This window comes from Dendrobates tinctorius, unplaced genomic scaffold, assembly GCF_039654945.1.
Source record: "Dendrobates tinctorius isolate UK_male_01 unplaced genomic scaffold, ASM3965494v1 ptg000159l, whole genome shotgun sequence".
NCBI classification, from domain to species: domain Eukaryota; kingdom Metazoa; phylum Chordata; class Amphibia; order Anura; family Dendrobatidae; genus Dendrobates; species Dendrobates tinctorius.
This window is the reverse complement of record NW_027361826.1, coordinates 11,766,234-11,791,516: the sequence shown is the minus strand read 5'-3', so window position 1 is coordinate 11,791,516 and position 25,283 is coordinate 11,766,234. Positions and strand designations below refer to the sequence as shown.

The following is a 25,283-nucleotide window of genomic DNA, read 5'->3' as shown; positions in this document are numbered from 1 at the left end:
TGTAGACTGCATTCCTGCAATCCTTGGAGTTGGCAGAATACGTACAGAGCCACTCTCCAGATCTGTACCTGGCTCCACAACATTGACCCAATGGGCAGTGAGGGAAAGGTATCGTCCCTGTCCATGGCTACTGGTCCACGCATCGGTGGTCAGGTGGACCTTGCTACTGACGGCGTTTAGTAGCGCATTTTTAATTTTTCCATCCACATGCTTTTGCAGGGCAGGGACGGCTTGCCTGCTGAAATAAAAGCGGCTGGGCACATTGTATTGTGGAACTGCCAATGACATCAAGTTCCGGAAGGTGTCAGTCTCCACCAGCCTGAATGACAGCATCTCAAGGGCCAGTAGTTTGGCAATGCTGGCATTCAGAGCCAGAGCCAGTGCTCGGGGATGGTTTGCCGAATATGGTCGCTTTTTCTCCCATGCCTGTGCTACCGATTGCTGGTGAGTGGCCTGGGAGTGTGCTGATGACTGAGAACGTGGTTCAGTGGGTGGAATTTCACTGGGTCTCTGGACAACGGTGGCAGTGGTTCTTCCATGGCGTTCCAGTGAGGAAGCCGAACCAGCTGTGTGTGTGAGCTGGAGGAAGAGGCCCCAACACGAGCTGAAGAGGTGGTAGGTGCTGCTGAAGGTTGGACTACATCTTCAGTGTGTCTGTGTAACTCCACCTCGTGCTTGGTACGCACATGTTTCCACATATTTGTGGTATTGAGGTTGCTCACATTTTTCCCTCGTTTAACTTTCTGATGACACAGCTTGCATTTGACAAAGCAAATGTCATCTGCAACTGTGTCAAAAAAAGACCACGCACTGCAAGTCCTGGGAGCGCCCGTTTTCTGTTTTGGAAGAGGATTGCTCCTCACGGGTGCCAAAGTGGAGGCTACAGGCAACCAAGTCTGCCCCCGCCCTCTCCCTCCTCTTTTGGCCGTTCGGGGAATCTCTTCCTCAGAGCTGCTCCCACCACCTTCCTGTGGCTGACGCCATGATGGGTCAAGGACCTCATCATCTCCACTCCCCTCTTCAAGCACCGGCTCGTCCTGGGTTGTCTCGCCAGCACCGTACGCACCAGAAATTGGCAACTGAGTCTCATCATCATCATCATCAGGTGAGCACTGAGGTGTGCTGACAATAGGCACTGGCCCACCCGCCTCTTCAGATTCAGAGGGACAAAGCAGTTGCGCATCACTGCATACTCCCTCTTCTTCACGCTCTAGAATGCTGCTTGGCTGGCCACCTCTTTCCAAGCCAACAGATTCTGAGAACAGAAGTAAAGATTGAGATGGCTCCTGTACAGGGCTCTCAGACTGCCTGGGCAATTTGGCAGGTGGTGAAGAGACAGATGGTTGCTCTTCAGTGCTCTGGCCCTGGGAGGATGCGGAAGTCATTGAAGTGGATGTGTTAGCTGCCATCCATCCGACAACGGCTTCAATTTGTTCGTCACGCAGCAGTGGGGTACGGCGAGGTCCTACAAAGCTGCGCATGAAGGACTGTTGCCTGGTAAAAGTGGGGGATGCCGGGTCACTGGTGGCCGCAGCAGACACCGAATCCCCATGTCCTCTCCCTGCTGAATCCCCCCGTCCTCTCCCTGCTGAAACTCCATGGCCACGACCACGTGCCTTACTCCCTGCCTTCTTCATCTTGGTAGACTGATAAAGATAGGCAGAAAAGTAAAAAAGGGGTGGCTTAGTGTTCTTATTCCTGAACACCTGCTAACCAGTATAAGAAACACTAGTTTGGCTAAGAGTGTGTGTACTACACTTTAATATGATCTAATGTGGCCTACACAACTGTAAAGTGGAGTGTTTGGTGAACTTTATTTCCTTTTTTTTGGGGGGGGGGGGGGGAAGAAAAGGATGTGACCAAAGTTTGAAAGCTATAGTATCACAAACTTTTTGGAGCGATTACAATGCAGGAAGCTAACCTACAATGCAATTGATGAGGCTCCAAAAAATAGGGTGATACTAGTCTGGCTGGCCCTGAAGGGCACAAGCCAGCAAAAAGGCTCCTCTATCTAATCCTATATAGTGTTTGCAACCAACCAATGACAATGGATGCAGATGGAAGCACACTAATATAGGAACAAAAATCTGGATAAATTAGCTGCAAAAAAAGGACTATGTATGAGGCAGTGACGCACGCTGAGCGGACTACAGCTAGCGGTGGCTGTAGAACACACTGCAACGTGAGCTGCACTCACACACAGAGAGACCTATCAGACAGCCAAAAACAGTGCAGAGAAATGGGCTATAGCACTGAAAGGCTCCGCTGTCCACTCCTTTAGTGTTTGCAACCATCGTATATGGATACGTATGGAAGCACACTATAGAGGAGAAAAAAAAATCAGCAATAAAAGAAAAATGTGTATGAGGCAGAGACACACGCTGGGCGGCCTACAAGCAGACGTGCCTGCAGGACACACTACACAGCGTGGGTCTGCACTCACACAGCCCTTGCAGACAGCTATTAAAACAGCGCTGCTGGGCTAAAAAAATGCTACAGTGGTGGATTATGTAGCCTGGGTAGAGCAATAGATATTTTAGATGATCGCTATTTCTAATTGTCCCTCACAGTCTTCAACAGCAGCCTGTCCCTAACTGAATTCACAGCAGAGTGACCAGAAATGGCGGCTGCTGCGGTTTTTATAGTGCATCATGACATCATTTCAGCAGCCAATCACAGCCGTGCCAGTAGTTAACATGCCTACATGCCTAACAGGATGTGCCCACACTTCTGAGGATCCCCATTGGCTGAATCAAATCGAGCGGGCTCCTAGCATTATGGGAACTTCCGATTCCGGTATTCGATATGAAAAAAGTATCGGAACTAAGTATCGGAATTCCGATACAGCTAATATCGGCCGATACCCGATACTTGCGGTATCGGAATGCTCAACACTAATCACCACTCATTAACACGTCTTCAAAGGGGCCTAGCAGGGGATTCTCCTGTGGGCCAGTCCGAGTCTATATGTGACACCCCTGGCAACCAATCACAGTGCAGCTTTCATATTTTAAAAATAGAATATGAAATGAAAGCTGCTCTGTGATTGGTAGCTATGGGCAACAAAGTCAGCTCTAAAATGTCCTTCATATTTGTTTCCATTATTATCGCTGATGTTACTGCATACCTATCAACCTTCACAATCCAACATTTAAGGCACAACACTAGGCCCCACATGTCTAGGATTGCCCACAAAATGCCCACCTTTGGTTAAGTCAAAATCTGGACTATGGCCAAGTATGTTACTGTTTATCTTATTATTAATGGATTTTATCTGCAAACTGTGTGTGTTTAGGGGGGGAAATGTATATATAAAGCTGTCTCTACCAACCAATGACGGCGCTTTTCAATTTATTTATGAGCAGATTATGAATTGAAATTTGCTCTGTGATTGTTTACTGTTGGCATCAAGCCAGATAATCTTTAAAGGGGTATACCCATCTCCAAGATCCTATCCCAATATGTAATAGTTATAATAATAATATTAGCAAATACCTCCAATTAGAAATATAGCGTATGGTAGTTCTTCTGATTACCTATGTTGCTTACCACATGTGCAGGCATTGCAGTAGCGTTGGTGTCTATGGTTATGACCACTAACGGCTAACTATCTGTCACTACATGAGTAGTCGTAACCAAGTATACATAAGCTACTGCAGTGCCCTGCACATGAGGTGACATAGAAAATCAGAAGAACTATACTACATTTCTAATTGGAGGCATTTGCTAATATTATTACACTTACTGTATATACAGTATGTGTCTCTCTCTATATATATTTATTTATAGTATTGTAGAAGCAAACTCAGGTCTGTGCATAAAATTTAGAGACTTTATTTCTAAATACGAGTAGATAAAAGTATCAGTAAGGTAGTGAATGGCATACTGATATTTATATCTATATATCTACTATTTGTGTATATATATTGTGGTACAGTAAAGAGTGTTTTACTGGATGGGAGATACATTTCTCCCAGCAGATTAATGTTTGGCCGGGTTTTTCCCTAAAGACAAGGACCTGCGATGATGTCATGGTCACGTGATCACCCATTGTGATGTCTTACCTCACTGGTGGGAGGGGTTATGGGCTATGTAATGGATGTTGGTGTTTGGCACAGGGTGAGTGTGTCTGCAAGTTACAGGAACTTGGCTGGACTTAGCCTGAACTTGTATACAGGATCCCCATGCTGCAGGACTATAGCAGCAAGACTCTCAACAACCCTGGGAATGGCACCTGGCGGATGCCGCGGACCTGGCAGCCGCTTAGTTAAGCCCGTTCCGTGCAAGGGGTGAGTCTGGGACTAGTGGTTCTCCAAGCTGGAGTATATTTGTTTTTCCTTACTTTTTGTTAACCTGCTGTTTGCAACGTGACATTAAACCACTGAAATTGGACTTTAAGCCTGTGTGTTGCCTCGTTACTGCAGCCCTGCCATTACCTACCAGAGCGAATCCCTACAATTGGTGGACTGAATGCGGGCAAACGCAGTGAGGCCAGGGTGTTTTTCTTATTTTTGATTTGTACCCCAGCCTATGTCCTGGGTGAAAAGAGTGGCACAGACCCAGGCAGGGAACTTTCCAGAATTGGAGGCCATGGTAAAAATGCTCATAGAGGCCATGCGACAGCAGCAGCAGGCTATGCAGCAGCAGGCTACACAGCAGCAGCAGGAGGCCATGCGACAGCAGGCTATGCAGCAGCAGGCTATGCAGCAGCAGGAAACCTGATTGAAACCTGTTGATACAGCATGTCATGACAGCACAGACAAAAGGAACTAACCGGGGAATCCATGATGTCCGGAAAGTGGTTCCCAAAATGGAGGTCGGACGATTTGGAGGCGTACCTGGACATGTTCGAAGGAGTCGCTGAGAGAGAGAAGCTACCTCGGGACCAGTGGGCAGAAATCATCGCTCCGTTTATGGCCCCAGAACCTTTGAAAGCGTATCATGACCTACCCACGGAGCAAAGGGCAGACTACACGGTCATCAAGGGTGAGATACTGGCACGTCTTGGGGTAAATGTTAGTTCGGGCACAGCAGGTACACCAGTGGGAGTTTACCCCCTCCAAGCTGGCTTTGTCCCAGTATTACGACCTGATGCACCTGTTACAAAAGTGGTTGCAGCCTGAGGTGTTGTCCCCCACGGCCATGCTGGACCGCATAGTGACTGATAAGTTCTGGAGGGCTTTGCCCTCCTCCCTCCAGACATGGGTCAGATAGGCATCCCCTACTAATGCCATGCAGATGATAGACCTCATAGAAAGGTATGGGGCTACCAAAGGGCTACAGGGAGGGACTCCCCGGAAGGTAACAGGAAGGTTCCCTAAGTCTCCACCCCTGGCTCGGCGAGCGGAGCCCAGGAAGGCTGCTCAGGACTTATCTGGGGAAGTAAGGTGCCCCGTAATCTGCTGGCGGTGCCAGTAGCCAGGTCAAATGAGAGCTGATTGCCCCCACCTGGCTGAGCCCATGGACACAAACTTTGGGTACCGCCAGTCTCACTATGCCGAACCAATGTGTGCAATGGGCACCCCGAATGGTCCCAATATGGAACTTTTGTGTCGGGTTGAAGTGGAAGGTACTCCGGCTGTGGCCCTATTGGACTCAGGGAGTTTTGTAACCCTGGTATGAGCCAGCTGGATACAAACCAGCGAGTATACGGGTCGGAAAATAGGGGTGTTGTGTATACATGGGGACTTAAAAGACTATCCCACGGCACTAGTGGTGATAAACACGCCAGCGGGAAGGCAGTGCCACGAGGTGGGGGTTATGACTAATCTGCATTATGAAGTGATAATTGGAAGAGACTTTCCTTTATTTTCTGTGCTGTGGCCATCTGTTGTCCCACCCACGGAGCAACTTCCGGCACCAGAGGCAACCAGGTTACATTCTCCAGAAGTAGGGCATGAACCTGGTGGCCCGGAGGAAGAAGTGCTGGCGGTAGGGGTAACCTTCCCTTCGGTGGAGGAGGGGAAGAATTCTCCCATAGAAGTATTGGCTGGAGAGGTGGAAGACTTGCCGCCAGGACCTGAGTTGTCAGACTTGAATGTAGCAGGTGACAATTTTGGTACGGCGCAACTCCGAGACCCTACTTTGGCCCTGGCCAGAGAAAATGTACTGTTTGTTAATGGGGAGCCCCAACAACCTGGTGCAGCTACAGTGTTGCCACGCTTTGAGCTGAACCAAGATTTGTTGTATCGAGTGGAGAAAATACGTGGGGAAATGGTAGAACAGTTACTGGTACCTCAGGCATATCGTAGGCTGGTAATGGACTTAGCGCATGAGCATGTACTTGGGGGGCATTTGGACCAAAAGAAAACCCTAGACCGAATTCTGCAGCGGTTTTACTGGCTGGGGGTCCATGAAGAAGTTAAACGGTACTGTAATTCCTGTCCAGTGTGCCATTTAACCAGTCCCCAGCCTCACTTTTGCCCTTGGTGCCTTTACCATACATAGAAGTCCCTTCGAGAGAGTGGAAATGGTTCTGGTCGGGCCTCTCAATAAGTCAGCAAAGGGGACACCAACACATCTTGGTAGTTCTAGATTATGCTACCCCATATCCTGAGGCCATTCCTCTGCGCCACACATCAGCTAAGCTTATAGCAATGGAACTCATGGGTATGTTTTGCGGGTGGGAATTCCTCAAGAAATTTTAACAGTCCAGGGAACCTTCTTTATGTCAAAAATTATGAAGGAACTCTGCTGTTTGCTAAATGTTAAACAGTTGCGCACATCAGTCTATCATCCCCAAACTGATGGTCTGGTAGAAAGATTCAATAAGACACTGAAGAACATGTTAAAAAAAGGCAGTTTCCAAAGATGGGAAGGACTGGGATTGTTAGGGACGGCAGAACGCACTAAATATAAATAACAGGAAGTGCGTTCGCCGCCCGGGGTCCACCGTGCAGTAGGTGTAACAACCGCTTCTGAGTAATGGCGGACTCGCTTATAAGGCGGTATACTGCGCACTGGTTAAACGTCACCCGGGGTGTGCAGAGCGGACTCTGTTAAACTCACAGAGGCCCTAAAGCATAAATGCCGAGCCTGTTAGCTTCACAGGTCTCAGCTGGCGTGCACACACGGTATATGGTCACAGGACACGGCCCAAGACAGAGGTCGGTGTCCGTCTTGACCTACCGTGCGTGCGGCGTCGCAACCGCGGACGCCGGTAAGTGCTGCTAACTGCAGCGCGGCGGTAACTACTGCCGCTATACGATAGTGCCATGAGGCGTGACACCATCGGACGCTAGTGCAGAGGTGCGGTATGCACTGTGGCCTATAGCTTGCCACTGACTGTCGCTGACTCTCTAGTTCCCTATCCACATGCGTAATATCAGAGGGAAGGGGTTTCAAATGAATCAGTCACCAGAATCATATGTGGTGCCCCTGAGCATTCAGTTGCCACAGAGGTACTGCACCTCTTCCTGAGGTGTGGTACCCCACCATCCAGGTAGGTTGGAGGCTCCAGACCTCGCTCCAACACCTGCATCCCACACAACACAGTAGTTCAGCAAAGCCACATTGCGGCTCCCTGCTTGGAGTGTAGCAGAGCACCTTTGGTGGCTCCCTGCTTGGAACACGAAACGTGCTGGGAGGCGGGTGGAGTTAGAATACTTAAAAGAGCGGGAAGGTTTAGGATTTCAGGTCAGTCAGTCAGTGAGTCAGGAGGAGAGAGTGAGGAGAGGAGATCCCTGGGAGAGGGATGGAGGAAGGAGGTGCTGCAGCAGACCTCAGTGACAGAAACCTGATCTTCCATAAGAAGGAGAGACTAGTACGGAACGAAGGAGTAAAAGGGAACAGAGGACGTGGGTTAGGAGAGAACCCTGCCTAGAAGTTCTAAGCGCAAGGCCGGGGCCCGGTCCCCGAGGGTGTATGGATACTAATGGTCCTATAGCAGACACCGGTGGAGTAGTGAGCTGTAAATGCACTACTCCCATCAAAGACTTGGGGGCACAACAGCAACTTGGATAGTGAGCCGGGACTCAGGACTGGGTCACCACTGCCATCACACATCCCGCCGACACCGGCCCGGTACCGAGTACCCCACAGCCCTGGGAGGGCGACCCACATCCATCCATCACCATTCACACATAGCAAGTATAGCCTATACTAGCGCATGGGCGAGCGGCCATGCGGGCCTTTTATAGCCATCTGCTTCCGGGACCTTCCAGACCTCTGAGATGGGCCAATCAGATCAGGACAAGGACCTGAGCACGTGACCCCCGATTTCCACTGGGAGATCGTCTCATGGGCATGCCCAGTAGCGCGGCGAGAGGCCTCTGGAGTGGTTTCCTGCAAAGCAGGTTGCGCTACCATTGCTGGTCCAGAGGTGGCAGCAACATCCAGACCCAGAGAGCTGGTCTGAGCAGGGCGCCTGGATCGCCGAGATTGCTGTGCAGGTCCCTGAGCGGTCAGAAAGGAATGGGAGACCACTGGATGTATGGCTCTGGATTCCTGCTGTGCAGCTGCAGGAATCCGACGCCTAACAGGGATCTCTTATTGCCATATTTGTTGTTTGCAGTGTGGGAGGTGCATCAGGCATCTACAGGGTTCTCGTCCTTTGAACTATTGTACGGCAGACATCCACGGGGCTTACTCGATATAGCCAAAGATGCCTGGGAGAACCAACCTACCCCCCACAAAAGTGTGATAGAACATGTTGCAAAAATGCAAGAAAGAATGGAGACAGTAGTACTCTTAGTCCGGGAACTTATGGAGACAGCACAACAGTCACAGAGTCGGGTCTATAACCAGGGGGCTCAGGTAAGAACCTTTAGCCCTGGGGATCGGGTGTTGGTACTTGTGCCTACCGTAGATAGCAAATTTCTTGCAAGGTGGCAGGAACCCTACGAGATCATGGAAAAGGTGGGGCCCGTAGACTACAAGGTACACCACCAGCTAGGACGGAGAAAGCCAGAACAGGTTTACCATGTAAATTTGCTTAAACCATGGAAACCTAGAGAAAACCTTGGTGGGGATAGTCCTCTGCCTGCGTTTCAGATGGAGAAGGCTCCATCACCTCGGGATGAGGCAGGAGAAGCCCAACCCGCAGTCAAAATTGCATACACTTCGTCTCCTAGACAGGTTCAGGAGGTCCGGGAGTTCATTAGCCGAAATACAGATGTTTTTTCGGAGCTCCACGGATGCACCTCCCTAATCCAACATGACATTGTCACGGAGCCACAGGCCAAAGTCCGACTAAAGCCGTATCGGGTGCCTGAGGCCCGGCGACAAGCCATCTCGGAAGAGGTAAAAGCTATGCTACAGTTAGGGGTCATAGAAGAGTCCCAAAGTGAGTGGGCCATCCCAATAGTCCTAATACCCAAGCCTGATGGGTCTGTAAGATTCTGTAATGATTTTAGAAAGCATAATGACATTTCAAAATTTGACGCCTACCCTATGCCCCGGGTTGATGAGTTGATAGAGCGATTTGGGCAGGCATGGTATTTTACAACTCTGGACCTCACAAAAGGTTATTGGCAGGTACCCCTAACAGAGGCGGAGAAGGAAAAAACGGCTTTTGTAACACCCGAGGGGCTGTTCCAGTATAAGGTGTTACCCTTTGGGGTGCATGGCGCACTAGCAACATTCCAGCGATTAATGGATATTGTTCTCCGTCCCCATCGCCTCAGCCTATCTAGACGATATTATTGTGTACAGCACCGACTGGGAAGTCATTTAGCAAGAGTACAGGCAGTGATAGACTCTCTGCGACAAGCAGGGCTAACTGCCAACCCAAAGAAGTGTTCCATAGGGTTGGAGGAAGCTTGGTACTTGGGTTACGTCATTGGGAGAGGAGTTCTCAAGCCTCAAGCAAACAAAGTGGAGGCAATTCAGAACTGGCCCCGTCCCCTCAAAGCAAAACAGGTAAAAGCCTTCTTAGGTTTGGTGGGATATTACAGGCGGTTCATTCCCAACTTTGCAACCCTGTCCACGCCTTTAACAGACTGCTTAAAAGGGAGGAAATCTGTGATCGTCCACTGGAATGATCAGTTAGAGGAGGCCTTTACAAAGTTAAAAGGGGTACTGTGTAGTACACCAGTCCTGATCACTCCAAATTTCAAAAAAGAGTTCGTTGTGCAGATGGATGCCTCTGAGATAGGGCTCGGGGCCGTGCTGTCTCATGAGGTTAACAGGGAAGAGCATCCCGTTAGTTTCCTAAGCCGGAAGCTTACCCCAGCTGAAACCAGGTACAGTATTGTGGAGAGAGAGTGCCTGGCCATCAAGTCGGCACTGGAGTCATTGCGCTACTATTTGCTGGGGAGAACATTTCGGTTGGTGACAGATCACTCCCCTCTTACGTGGATGAGTCAAGCTAAGGAGAGGAATGCCTGAGTCACTAGGTGGTTCCTGTCCCTGCAAAATTTTACATTTTCAGTAGAACATCGGGCAGACTACAGGGGATTGCAGATGCCCTGTCCAGAGTTCACTGTATGTAATGTGTCCACCCCCTTAGGGTTGAACATAGGAGGGAGGTATGTGGTACAGTAAAGAGTGTTTTACTGGATGGGAGATACATTTCTCCCAGCAGGTTAATGTTTGGCCGGGTTTTTCCCTAAAGACAGGACCTGCGATGATGTCATGGTCATGTGATCAGCCCATGTGATGTTTACCTCACTTGTAGGAGGGGTTATGGGCTATGTAATGGAGGTTGGTGTTTGGCACATGGTGTCAGTGTGTCTGGAAGTTACAGGAACTTGGCTGGACTTAGCCTGAACTTGTATACAGGATCCCCGTGCTGCAGGACTATAGCAGCAAGACTCTCAACAACCCTGGGAATGGCACCTGGCGGATGCCGCGGACCTGGCAGCTGCTTAGTTAAGCCCTTCCCGTGCAAAGGATGAGTCTGGGACTAATGGTTCTCCAAGCTGGAGTATATTTATGTTTTTCCTTACTTCCTGTTAACCTGTTAACCTGCTGTTTGCAACGTGACATTAAACCACTGAAATTAGCCTGTGTGTTGCCTCGTTACTGCAGCCCTGCCATTACCTACCAGAGCGAATCCCTACTATATATGTTTAATTTGCTGAATAATAATTTAATAATGTTTATTATTTATAAACTGTAAGCAGGGTTTATGAATGGCATTATTTAGTTGCAAATTTTTCACCTCTTCTTAAATTTTTCCCATTTCACTCCAGTGCGCTTTTGATTAAGACTAGGGTCTGAAATTCAAAAAAGAAAGAAAAAAAGACACTGCCAGTGTCTAGTGCAGCTCATGGATCCATAAATTCACAAAGAGATAGGGAGGCGGCGTAAGCCACATTTTTTATGCTATTAAAATTGCAGTATAAGGAGTAGAAAAAAAATCCCAGCTATTTTTTTCCAATTTTTTGGGGGGGATCCAAAAAATGTTCCTCTCATATTTTGCTATATACAATAGTTTTTGACCTATGAAGTGTTTTGTTTTTGTAACCCCGTTGTCTGAGCCTCTGATTTAAAACCTTTGGTCCTAATTCATATGTGGCATTAACAGTACATATGTGTTTCACTATGACAAATTCACTTATGGGAACATTGATAATAGTGTGTTTAGGATGGTTGCTTTTTACATTCCGGATAGCATTTCCACTAATGACCTTTTATTATATTGTTTTGATAGACCCAAAAATGAAATTACTGGATATCAGTATATCAAAAAAAGGAAACAATATTTTGATGATGTTCCATAGTGAATTTAAGATATAAATGGTTAGAATCAATAAAATTGCAAAATCTGACAGAAGTAATGACATAATCAAATTATCAAGATATCGTCTATATAACGACCATACCACTTAAAAATTTTGGAAAATGGATTGGTGGTCGTATATAGACCATTTTCTTCCCACCAAGAAGAGGTTAGCCAGTGAGGGGGAGAATTTGTCTGAAAGGCAAACCTTAGTAAATGTCCCTTTATGTATCTAAATTCATCAACAAGATGCTCCATCATACTGTCAGATTCTGAAATGACTGCACAGAGCTGTAGGAATTCTGGATTTTTTATATAGCGTATTAATCAAAGTTCAAGCAAGTTCCACATTAGAGTGCTGGACCAGGGGCAAAAAAAGAAGCAACACCCATCTGGGAGTATAGAAAAGCATATTCAGGGCTAGAATGACCACGCACCATTTTACAAATGACCCCCTCTGTCGTTGTGCGACTGTGTGTCATGGACTAATGCATTGCAAACCAGTTTGGCAGGCGATTACAATCACTTCCCCATGGCTTACAGTATATAGTTGCATATACAGTGTTTGGCTTAATTTTTCTTGTAATATCTCAAATGTAGGGACTGCCTAATGCTCTCCATAAGATAATTGAGCAAGCGCTATTATAGAGTTTATTTACAGGCACATTCTATAGTGTTTTATATTATTGCCGATAATGGCACTGTCAATAATGTATGTTTCAAATGTGCACTCTTAATTATGTTTTGCATATTTCATAATTAAGCCGTGTGGAGCATACCTTGAATAAAGTGACTTCAATGTAAATTGCAAGCTCTTTTAGGGTAAGTTCATACCAGCGCAGAAAACGCTTATGATCTTGTTTCTCACTTGTCATCCATGTGCATTCCTTATGCAATCTGTTTTTTTTTTTATTAATTTCGAAGATAATTTACATTTAGCTCATTTAAATTTATTTATCATTTTCTATGTTACAGAATTACAATGTATCCATAACTGGTTCTATACCGTGGTTCCTTTTTTTTGCACACCCATAGACTAGAATCGGTGCGTTTCATCCAATTTACGAAAGAAACTAGTGTGATTTTTTTTCACACAAAGATCCGCTCAGTGAAAAAAAATCGTTCATCTACACTATTATTGAATAATATTGGTCCATGTACTGTTGGTTTTATCACGGACAGCACTCGGACCGAAAATATGGTCACGTGAACTTTCCCTTAATGGAATATTAGTTAAGGATGCTTCTAGGAATATATTGGAGGTGCTGAATCTTCAATTCTCACTTGAATTATACCTTGAAAAGTTGTAAAAATGGAAATGAAAAAGAAAAATTTTTAGGGTTTTGCTTGTAAAAAAAACAAAACAATGAAAACATTTTCCATTGTGCACAACAGTTCCTGCCTTACAGTTCGCACTGTATTAAGTTATATTAACTGATCCTATAGGGGCTCATTCAATTTTTTCATTAAATCAGTCTGAAGATACTTCAAAGGCTTGTTTACTGGTGAAATAAAGGCCATGCTCTTGGTAACTGTGAGGTTAAATCTGGCCAAATAGGGTTAATTAGCTAATCAGGCCAGCGTCCCACAGCAGAATCCCTTAATCACATTGGGGATGTGAAATTTCATCCGTGCAGACGCGGCTTTGTGTGTAAATCTGCAGGAGCAGTTCTTGCTTTTCCGGGGTCAGATTCTCAAGAGCTCCATTAAATAGAGCCTTTGTTTTCAAGGCTGAATGATACGATCATGAGGAACCGGAGACTGTTGGATTGGTCTTGGGGAGGGGCTGAAATGGGAGGGAGCTCAGAGGACGCCATATTTAACCCGTTACAAATCTCATTCTATCTGGAATTACTGGTTGTATGTTAGTACTGCAGAGATTTTTTTTTTCTATTGATTCCCCCAATCACTTCTCGGATGTGATTGCCATTGAAACTGAGAGAATTGAATAAGAGTGCTTGTTCTTAACTTATTGTCAGGTTATATGACCCACGTACATTCAGATGCAATACTTCCATCATACACTCTTCCAATCATACACTCTGGAATTTAGTGGTAATAACCTGGCTAATGGAAATGTTTCATGTTAAAGGCATTTTATTACTTTTAAATAAGTATATCTACTAAGCTGATAGTGCTATCTAGCCCAGTGTAGCAAATGGCTATAGTGTGTCCTTATTGTAGCTATGTCTGATAATGTATTTTGATGTATTTCCTTCCTTATCATATATAAACACATGATCTCAGTGTCACGATACCCAAATTTTGTGACCGGGTCACTAACTTCATCCAACAAAGTAGATATTAGGTACTTGGGGGGTTATCAACTACTTTGCAAAACCTCATTAGTGGCCCCATGGTGGTAGAAAATTATATCAGACACACCTCCCAGACCGGTGCAGCTCAAAACTAAACAATATGTCCCCTACTGCTGCCGACTGGATGCAGCAGTCATGTGATGTCCCCCACCGGAAGAGGAAACTAGGAGACTGACATGGCTCCCGAGTACAGAGGAGCAGCGTTGATCTGGGAAGCAAGGATTAATTTTTGTTTAAATGTTTCCACCAGCCTTGGGCCAATAATGAAGTGTTGTAAAATGATGGACAAACCCATCATCTGATACATGCTGCCCAAACCGTGGTCGTCAGGTATCAGCCACTGGCTGTACGATCACAGTCGTGTATGTTTGACTCTGAAACACTGCGATATTTAAGACATTAAATAGCTCAGTCCTCGACGGCTATTAAAAGTATATTAATGTCTTAAATATCGCAGTGTTTCAGAGTCAAACATACACGACTGTGAACGTACAGCCAGTGGCTGATACCTGACGACCACGGTTTGGGCAGCATGTACCAGCTGACATTTTCTTTTTAATATAAATGTAATGATGATAGTATGATTTTTTTAAGGGTGCTTTCACACATAGTATTTTTAGAAATTTTTTTAGAAAAATTGCAACATTCCTTTGCATTGTTGGTTTGGCCTTTTTTTGCTGAAGTGCTTGGAAATCAATAGCTGATTATGAAGCAAAATACAAACATTGCTTTCTTCTGTGGTGTTTTTATGTGTTTACATGCCTTTAGCATTTAGGTATGGCTTTTTTTTTTGTAAAGAACGCATAAAATTCATATTTTTTTTTTACCAGCATCAAAAAAAAGTCCACAAAAAAGTATGTGAAGGCAGCATGCATTACATTAAAGGCATAACTGGGCTAAAAATAATTTATATTAGATGAAGATGAACTGAGTATGCATATAAACCAGGCCCTTGCACATTGTCCTGGAATTTTCAAGGCCTCTGTTTAGAGACTGCCCCACTAAATGTTACTTTTACACATAAAATATGGTCCATTAAGTGTTTTATACTGCAATGATGGGCAATAGAGAATGAGGCAATGTATGATATAGTCCTTGCCCTTTAAGAAATTATATAATGTTCCTACTAGGTTTTATACTTCTCTATGTCCCCCTACTATTATATGTATTTAACTGCTACAATGTTCTCATTCTAAACATATTCCCAGCCCCATAATAAAACAGTTTTGAAGACACCATAAGGCCCTCAATTTCATTTTTGCTGTCAAAGGCACTGAGAGAGGAGGAAGTTCCGTGCCTGACGCCAAGACGCTTCAGGTTCCTATGATAAGAAAAAGAAAATGAAAAGCAAATCAAATGTATGTAAAATATTACATTGAATAGTCCAGAAAAAAACTTAACTTTTTATTTTTATATATTTATCTTGTATATGTTTATGCACAATTAAAAAGAATGACATGTCAGAAGAACTGGGTAAAATAGTATGATATTTACATAAATAAGATAGATACAGTAACACATAGTGAAAAATTAACGACAAACACTGAAAACGAAAAAAAAAACAACATTTTTTTTTAGCTGAATGAAGACCGATGGAGGAAGGGACAAAATGTCGTTATACACTAGGGTTAATCTGGGCATAGGACAAAGCATCAAATAACTTAACCCCAAATGGGCTCATGGATTTCTGTCCCTCTTCATTTCAAAAACCCAAAATTGAAACAAAAATGATTAAACCAAAGTCTATCGAGACATTATTTGGTATAAAAGCACCTGTCTCGCCACACCTGTCGAAAACAAAAAATATATATATTTAGATATATATTTTTATATTTACATATAGCCTTTACTGTTTCCATTTTTTTCATCCTGATAAACATACTTCATAGTATCCTGTTAGGAGAAATGTCAGTAAATAGTGTTTTTTGGGGGAAACAAGATGACTGCCATCGTACAGATGTAGCAGAGGGAAATGCAGAGCTGACTACCCTCTGTACTATCCCTAATGTGTCGCTTTATCTCATGTACAAGTTATTTTAGGATGATACGCTGGAGTAAGGTAGCCAAATGGGCTCGTATCTATGTATGCTAGCATATTAAATTGCTATACATCTACAAGAAAATTGTATTCTCGTGTTTACAGCTATCACTGACATTCTAAGACATTATAAAAATATGTAAACTTCCACACAAGGTTCCTGATTAAAGACAGGAATATATTTCATATCTTGTAACTGATTTGTTACTTATTACAAGTAGAAAGCTGTTACAATCATTCTACAGTAGAGGGACTGTAAGTCCAAGTTTATCTATTTAAGGCAAGTATTTGATCAAGCCTAACTTTATTTTCTTGAGACTTGCTTTTCGGTACTTCCTTTGGGTCACGGTGATGCAACTACCCCTAAAGATTTATGTAGGAAGTGGACAGCCCAGGTTTTCTCCTTTCCAGATGTTTTTTAATAAACATAGAGCATTCAGAATGCATACCATTAGCAATACCATGTGGACAAAGTAATAAAATGCCGTATTATTTAAGACATTTTTTTCTGAGCATTGCACAGTACTGTGGATGAATATGCAAGCCAAATGTTGGCCATGTTGAGACACCCAACACTAACTCCCATTGGAGCTATTTGTCACTTTATTGCGCTGACCACTGCACAACGAGTGGATTACTACTGAATGAGTTATCTCCTGCCATCACTTGCTCTAGTTCTTCAGGAATTTTACGATGCAGCTCTATTTGCTCCCCATCTAGACTGATGGGATTAGGAAAAGGTAAAGCAAGAACTGTATCAGACTTTCCATCATAAACTAATAATCATTTTAGGATGATGTGTACAAGTGACTTGGAGAAACTAAGAATCAGTTTATTCCCATGATGTTAAGTTGATTAGTGATACATTGACTATCCCTTCTTTCAAACTGGTTAGCAGCCCAGGTCAACTGGATGAGAAAGTCAAGCTACTTTCAGATAGAAATCTGTTGTTTTGTTTTTGCAGCCATCGGCTGTGCATAGTCAATTCTGCCAGCCAATCTGGCGCCTAAAATCAAAGCCACTACAAAGTCAGATGTTGCAGCGTCCTCCTCTAATATGAGAGACACTAGTTCATGATCAGTGTATAATCTTTATTCCCTTCCCCCATCCCTGCATTGCCCTGCTATTCTAGCCCACCATTTTTACACTGGAGTTTTGTTTTTACTTAAGAGAATAGGCCCATTTTTCCCTGGTCACCGTCTTTCTCAGTGGCCCATAGAAACCAGTTCCCCTGGTGCTCATTGAATCCGGATTCTACCTGGGATTTGAGCTGTGGGAGGACCCCATCGGAGTATGGTTCTCTCCGAGAGATGTCCCTCCTTTGCCTGTTTTTCTGTAATTCTCATGGTCTTGACAGAGTGGTGTAGACAGGTTGTTCCCAATGTGTTGGGCTATGTGATGGAGCCACACTAGGTGGATCAGAAATTGCAGTATAAAGAGGACGCTGTGGAGGGCCCATATAGGAGAACGCCGAGTAGAGCCCAGATGCTTGACTAGAATGGCTGTAATAAGAACTCGCTGACTGGTGGTCTGAGTAGTCGAACTGTGGCCTTGAGATGGAAGGAAAGGCTGAACCATAGTGTGGCAGCCCCAGTGAGGTGTAGGTCAGCTGTGATGTGGACGGTTGCTCGGTATAGTGGCTGGTACTTGAGCTTTCCGTCTTCACCTGAGCTTTTGAGTCTGCCACATTGGGAGCATGTTGCTTTGCGAGGGCCCAGGCTGAAGGCCCAGCAGCTAAAGCTCCACTGAGACCGTAGCTGGAAGTGTAACCCCCAATGTGACTTGGGTGTGCTGCGTGACCATTAGGTGGAAGGTACTGGTCAAATTCATTGACATCAAATTGCTCCATATTGGACATAACATCATGGCTTATTTCTCCAATATCAACGTTGCCAAAATCAATGTGTGGTTTTCCTCCATCTGCAAGAGAGCGAGATCCATCTCTCTTTCCGTCAGATTTTCCACCCTGAAGTTCTGTTTTAGGTGTTGTTGGTGGGGTTGGAGGACCATGACTTTGTCCTAAAATAAAGAAGTATGGATACACATTGTTAGAAAAAGTAATATAACTCGAAGTCCATAAAAACATAATCTTTGTGACTTCTCCATTTTGTATTTTTTATTTTTCATGCAATTGCCGATGAGCGTGGGAGAACATAAGTTTACTTTCTTACAATATATATTATTACTGTTTCATAGCTAACTTGAGAAAAGATTATACATACATCACAGAAGCAAATATGTCTGTCATCAAAATGGGCAGAAGACTGAGCTTTGTGTGATGTGGCCTATGGGTGTGTTAAAGGGATTGTCCACTACTGCACAACCCCTTAATCAATTAAGGACCTAAATTAAAATAAAAACAGTGTATACTCACCTTTTACAGCAGCACCATTCCAACGATGTCAGCGCCACTGTTCCTGGGAGTGACATGACATTGTTGTATCACGTGCCAGCTGGAGCCAATGAGTGTCCACTTATTGGGCAAATGCTTAGCAGGTATTCCCCTTGACTCCCTATAGATCTGAATACACTGCTCAGCAGAGCGTGCATAGGTTCTCTATTCATTCACTGCTAGGCACCCCTTGTGGCAACTCCCGTGACCTTGTTTTCACCTCATACTTGCTAGATATATGGCCAACATTCACCTAATTAATACACCTCCAGTGTACAATAACTCAGAGAGTGACTTATCTTTGGTCAAGCCATAAGGGGGTTTTACACATAGCGATATCGCTAAAGCATCACCGATTTGGTGACGCATCAGCGATATCGCTATGTGTGATACTTACCTCCGACTGGCTCCCCTGCTGTCTGTCGTTGATCGCGCAGCTCCATTTCTCGTCGGGCGCTTCCTCCTGGGCTTCCTGCTAGTGCCGACGAGCGACGCGTGGACGCGGACGGGAGGACGTCAGGATCGCCGCGTCTGAAATGTAAGTAACGACCGCTGTATCGCTGCTGCATCGATGTGAGATCTGCCTGTGTGGCAGCTCACTAGCAACCATTTAGCGATGCACCAGCGATCCTGACCGGGTCATATCGTTGTCGGGATCGCTGGTGCATCGCTAAATGTAAAGGGGCCTTTAGATTACTGTGAAGATTGTTGTATTTCTTTACTTTGTATCTCTGTATTACATCATACGAAGAAAGCAACCATGGGAGAAGTTCATCATGGTCAGAAGAATAGAATGAACATAACGAAGAGGAAGACCAGCAACCTGATACTATCAAGATAACGACAGAGAGGATCATGGTGGACCTATCTAGGCTTTCAAAAATCTTCCTACAGATCATTCATTCATCAAGTAGCCATAGCTTGGGATCGAGCCAAAGGCCGTTAAAATAATAAAATAAAATTCTGCATTATCATTTCCATGTTATTGAGTTTGATGTAATGTTTTTACATGAGAATTAGCCTGATTTATATTACCTGCAGAGTGTTCTGAGTTCCCATCAGACATAGGAGAACCATGTCTATGATCCATATGTGAGTTTTTATAGTGGGCCTGTATGGATGCTGCACCTCCCTCATTTTCAGAGGAACCATCTCCCTCTCCGGTCGTGGGCTTTCCATTTTTTCTCCTACGAGGCTGATATTTATAATCTGGATGGTCTTTCTTGTGTTGCATCCGCAGTCTCTCAGCTTCTTCAATGAAAGGTCTTTTATCATTTTCATTTAACAATCTGTAAAATGCAACCCAACAAAGATTAAAACTTTTCTCAGGTATTTCCAAGATTGTTTTTTTTTTTATATGAAACCACCAAATAAAAATAGAAAATTTGTACATTAAGGGAATTCTTTGACTACTCTCATAGTCTGAGAAAACACTGGAAAGGTATCACTTTAACTAAGAACGTTCTGCTACGGACCGAAAACTATAGCATTGTAATAATATATAAGTTTTAGAGTGATCTGTTTGCTTTAGAAACTGTTGGGCAAACAGTTTGTATATTTATTTCATGAATTATTTTTCTAGTAATTTTTCATTCCTATTTTGCACAATTTTCATTTATCAATATTTCTGAAGTTGATTTTGTTCATTGCTACAATGAACAAAATCAACTTCAGAAATATTGATAAATGAAAATTGTGCAAAATAGGAATGAAAAAATTACTAGAAAAATAATTCATGAAATAATGAATATATTTGGTTTTCTAAAAATCTTCAATGTGATCCTTAGGTGTGTACTCAAAATCTTACCTCCAAAGTTTGCCAAGTGTCTTGCTCAGCTCCGCATTGTGTAGGTGTGGATACTGGTCAGCCAACTTACGGCGGGCAGCTTGTGCCCATACCATGAAAGCATTCATGGGTCTCTTCACATGTGGTTTAGACTTGTTGCCACCATTGACCCTCACTGGCATAGGAACTAATGTCCAGTCGTAACCACTCAAAACTTGGGAGACAGCTTCACGAATGCAGACAGGAAACCTTTCATCCTCTGAATCATGCTCTTTCTTCACCTTTCCATCTTCATCATCATCTGGACCAGAATGGGAATGAGATGCCAGGGGCTCAGGTGTCAAAGAAGGATCTTCAGACCCAACTGGGCTCATCTCCACCTCTGAAAGGCTCTGATCATCACTCATGATGTATCTTTTACTAGGAAACTGGAACAATTAATAATAGTATTACAAAATTTGCTCGAACTATAGAAAATAAAAAATAGAGTGCTATCTATAGAACAGAAAAAACTATGGAGAAAATGTTTTCCCCGAACACACACAACGGGATAATAGTTACACAAGTCAAGTGCGTGCCAAGTTTCCCTCTACCGTGTTTACAAAATATCATAGGCTTAAGCACATATTTTGCTATGTAAGGCAAGGAACCTTTGGGTCATATAGAATTACGATATGGTATACACTACTGGGATGCAAGCATGGCTTTAGTAAAGTAAATTATCTTGCTGGTAATGTTAGGTGGTGAACTTTCCAATAGTCACTTGTAGGAACTAACCCTGGGATTCTACACTTCCAAAGGAATATATCACTCTGCTTGTAATTTGGTGGCTTCCAAATGGACAACTAGGAATGAACATTGGCAATGTTCATGCCTAGTCCCTATATATACTAAGTGAATGCTTCTAGCAGTAATCTTGGTACGGCATGTAATTAGTAACCACATGAAAACAGATTCATGCTGAGTTAACAAGAGGCATACAAATCCTTCCTGAAATCTTTCTAAGCAGGGCAAATGGGTTTAGCAAAATCTCTACAATTTGTTTTGTAATAATTGAACTATGCAACAACTAATGTTCTAATAGGTTTAAGTCCCTAGTTTGCTGGGAAATAAAAAAAAAATATTGCTTTTGATACTTTATTACAGAATAAATGGAGAACAATGGTTACACTACAAGGAAAATGTAAAACTGCAGAAGAAACATGATATGGATATATAACCAAAAGTCAAATATAGGGATGTCCACACAGTGTTAGGATCAATAAACAAATGACTCTAACACAATACGAAAGTACTTATCCACATGTAACCAAACAAAGACTAAAGGATATTGATACTGTTTCAAAATTAAGTGTTCTGATTTTACTATTTATGCTAATATACAGGGTATAGAAAGCTTGGGATTTCGCTTTACAGATATTGACAGATTAACAGTATATAAGAATTACAAGTGAAGTGAAACAATATTGGTTAAGTATCCAAACTATAGTTATTTACTTTGACACATAAGCTGGATATTATGTGTTACAGCAGTAATGTCATCTGAGACAACAACAAACATCTCAATTCCTGACAGTTGACTATGAACTGTGTCTTGATACTAAAACTTTTTACAGATACACCCAGATATTATGCCATGTAATAGTTTTTGACCACTTAAATGGTGCTTTCATTTGATCTTGGGCTGCCCCTGACACATTTATTACTTATCACATTTTTGTACATACAGATTTAAGGGTGGAATTTTCGCATTTATTAACTTATAGTTACTTTGCATTTGTATTAATCGACATTATATTACAAAATGCTATATGTTTGAAATATCAGAATATTAAACTTCTAAGAGAAGTGTTAATTTCATTAAAAAAAAACAATGACAACATGATTATTATTGGTCATAAAGGTTCATTGTTTCATTGGTAATTACAGCAGGGAAGTCAAATATCTTCAAATACCTACAATATCATATCCAAATAAGGACACAATTGCTTAGCTGCTGAATGCAGAATTAGAAACGTGTGCGGGATAGTGGAAAGGCTGCACATATAGGTTTATTGTGTAGGCTTTGCAAATTCTAAACAAATAATGTTATGCTCATTTTATCATTTTGTAATTATGATACATCTAAAATACTCATAAATAGTGAGAAAGAATAATAAATGCGAATTTAGAAAAAAAACCTATATGATACTAAACAGTAAAGATCAACCAATTTATGTTTCTAGCATAAATGTGAAATGATCATATATAAAGAAGACACATATATATTAATATACATATGAGTGTACATACCTATACACACATATATATATACACATAGATAGACAGATAGACAGAATATATATATATATATATACACACATAGATAGACAGATAGATATAGTAACAAGTAAATAGAAAGAAGCATAGAATACAAATCATTGCATAGCTCTTTTCTAACTAAATGTTTCTGCTTCGTTAGATCATACAAAATCAATAATTGTAGCAAAAATACATACAAAAAGAATGGACATTTTTGAAAAATAAATGAATGCTAATGAAATGAAACAGTAATATAGTTTTCTTCAAGTTACTTAGTCCAAAATGATAAATCTTGTCAATATTTCCGTAGAAATGGAAAAAGTACAACATATATTCCACCTTTTTTTTCCTCAAAATTGTATAATATCTTTTAGAATATGTGTAAAGAAATTCAAGTTATCGTATAAAGGAGACCATTAAAAACTAACATTGGGGGGCAAATAGTATAAACTTTAGAGGGCAAGTCTTATATTAGGGGGAAAAATTAAGCGAGAAACAAAGTTATTTTTTGGAAAAGAGAAAATATTAAGCGAGAATTAAAAAATGATACATGATAGCTATAAGAAAAGAATGAAAATGTATTAAAATAACATGATATGAAAAATTAATAAAAATATGTAAATAATTTCTGACTAGCAAATTAAAGGAATGTGTTTAAAAAGAAAAATTAGCTATTATAGCAAAAGTTACATGGGGAACGTGAGTGAGGGTTAAAAATAAAGTTACACGCCATATGTAGTCCTTTTAGAAGGGGGTGTTATATAAAGAGTATATAAGAAATAGTAAAATGTTAGTAGCTGATGTAAAGTGGGATACTGTAGTTCACAGCGAGAGTGAATACAAGGCTAAGTGAGAGGCAAAGCAGGAAGAGTTGGAATGCAGAATGTACCTACTGAGTCTTAGTGGTAGGAGGTGTGCTGGCTCGATGCTGTGTCAGTAATAGAGGCTCTGTTCTCCTATCTGAATGATGCTCTGTTCGCTGCCCTGATCACTTCTCCCAATGCATTTAAGGCAAAGCTTTTCTCAAACAGTCCTTGGCCCTTCTAATTGGCTGCAGCCGATGTAGGGGTGGGGCTAAGACGAAACGTACCTATTTCTGCCAAGAAAATGAAAACAAAAAATACGAGATTCTCTACTTTTTTTTTAAATGGCCTTGAAACATTTTGTGGGTTAAAACCTTAAAAAAAACAACTAACTACGGTAATGTATTATCCATATACGAGTGCTCAACCAGCAAATCGCACATTACGTATTCCAGAAAAGCTGGAGCAAAATCCCAGAATTTAAGATTCTACTTAAGTCAGATCACAGAACTCTTCCCAAATACTATAGTGATGAATGCTAACCCCGATACACTCTGGAATGAATGCACTCTACACTACTCACCCTACCGGGCTACACTCACGCACAGTCTGGAAGCCGAGTGTATCTGTGACCAGACCTATGGCATGTCCCCAGTGCTCCTGTACAACTAATCCTGAGTTACAGCGCTCACAACACCTCATTCATTCACTCCTAATCCAAACCTGATTCATTAATCCACAGATCTTATTCTCTGCTTTGGCACAGCACAAAATACATAATATAAACACATATCCTGTGTACACCACACACATGAATTTAACTCTGTGGCACAAAAAAAAAATTATTCTAGCAATAATATTGCTACTTTGCAAGAAAACGAAGTTATTACATGAAATGTGCTCTTTATGGTTCTCTTTATAAAGTGTAACAGAATATGTATTTTTGTCCTGATGTCAATACTCTATATAAATGATTGTGTACAGGATGCAAATCTATATAGAAAGGTGGGATCAGACACCCCACCATATGCAGGCGATAATGTTAGAATCCCTCAGATTGTATCCACACAAGATAGAAGTGATTTTCTGCCTTCACAGCCCTTTTTTTACTGTCTCTACTACTTCACTATAACCTATCAGCCCTGATATTTCGGATGCTTCTTCAGCAATGTCTCACTTGACAGATAGTGCCAGGCTTGCACACATTGTTCCCGCAGATGTTGTGGGATGAGTCTGTGTAGGTATGGTCTGTAGGAGGGGAAAAGCAGACAGAGGATGTCATGCATAGCCCGAGGGTCCCTTGTCCTCATCTGTGCAACTGTCTGAACAGTACGCAATTGTTGGACCCCCTCTATTAGGAATGAAAAGCTCAGTAACTGGCAACTGCCTTCCCATAGAAGCAAAGTTATAAAGTCACAAGGGTTCATTAACTATTTTAGTGTTACAAGCACTATCCCAGGGGCTGGTGGTTGAGGAAGGTGGGGTGGTGGGGGGGAGAAAACAACTATTTTTTGCCTATGTCTTCGGAAGGAAGGCAGTCACAGATGTAGTTATATTTTTGCATTAGTAGACCTTCATAAAGTTGGACAAGTACCAATCCCTGAAAAGCCTCATAGAACATTAGACTTTGCAATCATGGAGTTTGGAGTAGTTTGGCAATACACTTTCCAGAGCTATAGACTTTTCAGTCCCATTCGTAAAGTTCTAGGAGGAATTGACATTTCCGTGTGGCTGGTTTCCGATGAGGGATGGGTTTGGATCTGAGAAGTTGCCAACAGAGTTTGAGTAGCGGTCATATCAAGCTTGCTGGTAGTTTCCAGGGGTTTCACCTTAGAAGGACAGGAGCTGTGCCGATGAGTTTTTTTCAGTTTATACCCAGTTTTATGTTCAGCAGCTCTGCAGTGATCCTCACCCCTCTATTACCTGAGCTTTTTTCCCTCCCCCCTTCTTAGACAACGCAGGCTTTTGTCCTGAGGGCAGGCC

General features: G+C 42.7%; 1 protein-coding gene across 3 annotated transcripts; it reads right to left on the bottom strand.

Moving 5' to 3' along the window:
- Positions 1-14,723: 14,723 nt before the first annotated feature.
- SOX10 (SRY-box transcription factor 10) lies at positions 14,724-23,515 on the bottom strand. 3 transcript variants are annotated; one of them, XR_012220777.1, is made up of 5 exons: positions 23,391-23,515; positions 20,218-20,624; positions 19,446-19,699; positions 17,277-18,037; positions 14,724-15,301 (listed from the first exon to the last, which is right to left on the bottom strand). XR_012220777.1 is itself a non-coding variant. In XM_073549524.1 (4 exons), the coding sequence occupies exons 2-4, from the start codon at positions 20,601-20,603 to the stop codon at positions 17,361-17,363; spliced, it is 1,317 nt and encodes a 438-aa protein (XP_073405625.1). In that variant the 5' UTR covers positions 20,604-20,624; positions 23,391-23,515; the 3' UTR covers positions 15,372-17,360. The 3 variants fall into 3 exon arrangements, 2 of the variants coding, with proteins under 2 accessions (XP_073405625.1, XP_073405626.1); XM_073549524.1 differs by lacking the exon at positions 14,724-15,301 and having other exon boundaries at positions 15,372-18,037; XM_073549525.1 differs by lacking the exon at positions 14,724-15,301 and having other exon boundaries at positions 15,372-18,037; positions 23,387-23,507.
- Between the last annotated feature and the right edge of the window lie 1,768 nt (positions 23,516-25,283).

Excerpts from the sequence above, each read along its gene's own strand:
- SOX10 (XM_073549524.1), bottom strand. The coding sequence starts at position 20,603 with ATGAGTGATGATCAGAGCCTTTCAGAGGTGGAGATGAGCCCAGTTGGG. Across the intron at positions 19,700-20,217 it reads ACACTTGGCAAACTTTGGAG|ATTGTTAAATGAAAATGATA; the intron begins GTAAGATTTTGA and ends TGCATTTTACAG. Across the intron at positions 18,038-19,445 it reads GAACTCAGAACACTCTGCAG|GACAAAGTCATGGTCCTCCA; the intron begins GTAATATAAATC and ends TCTTTATTTTAG.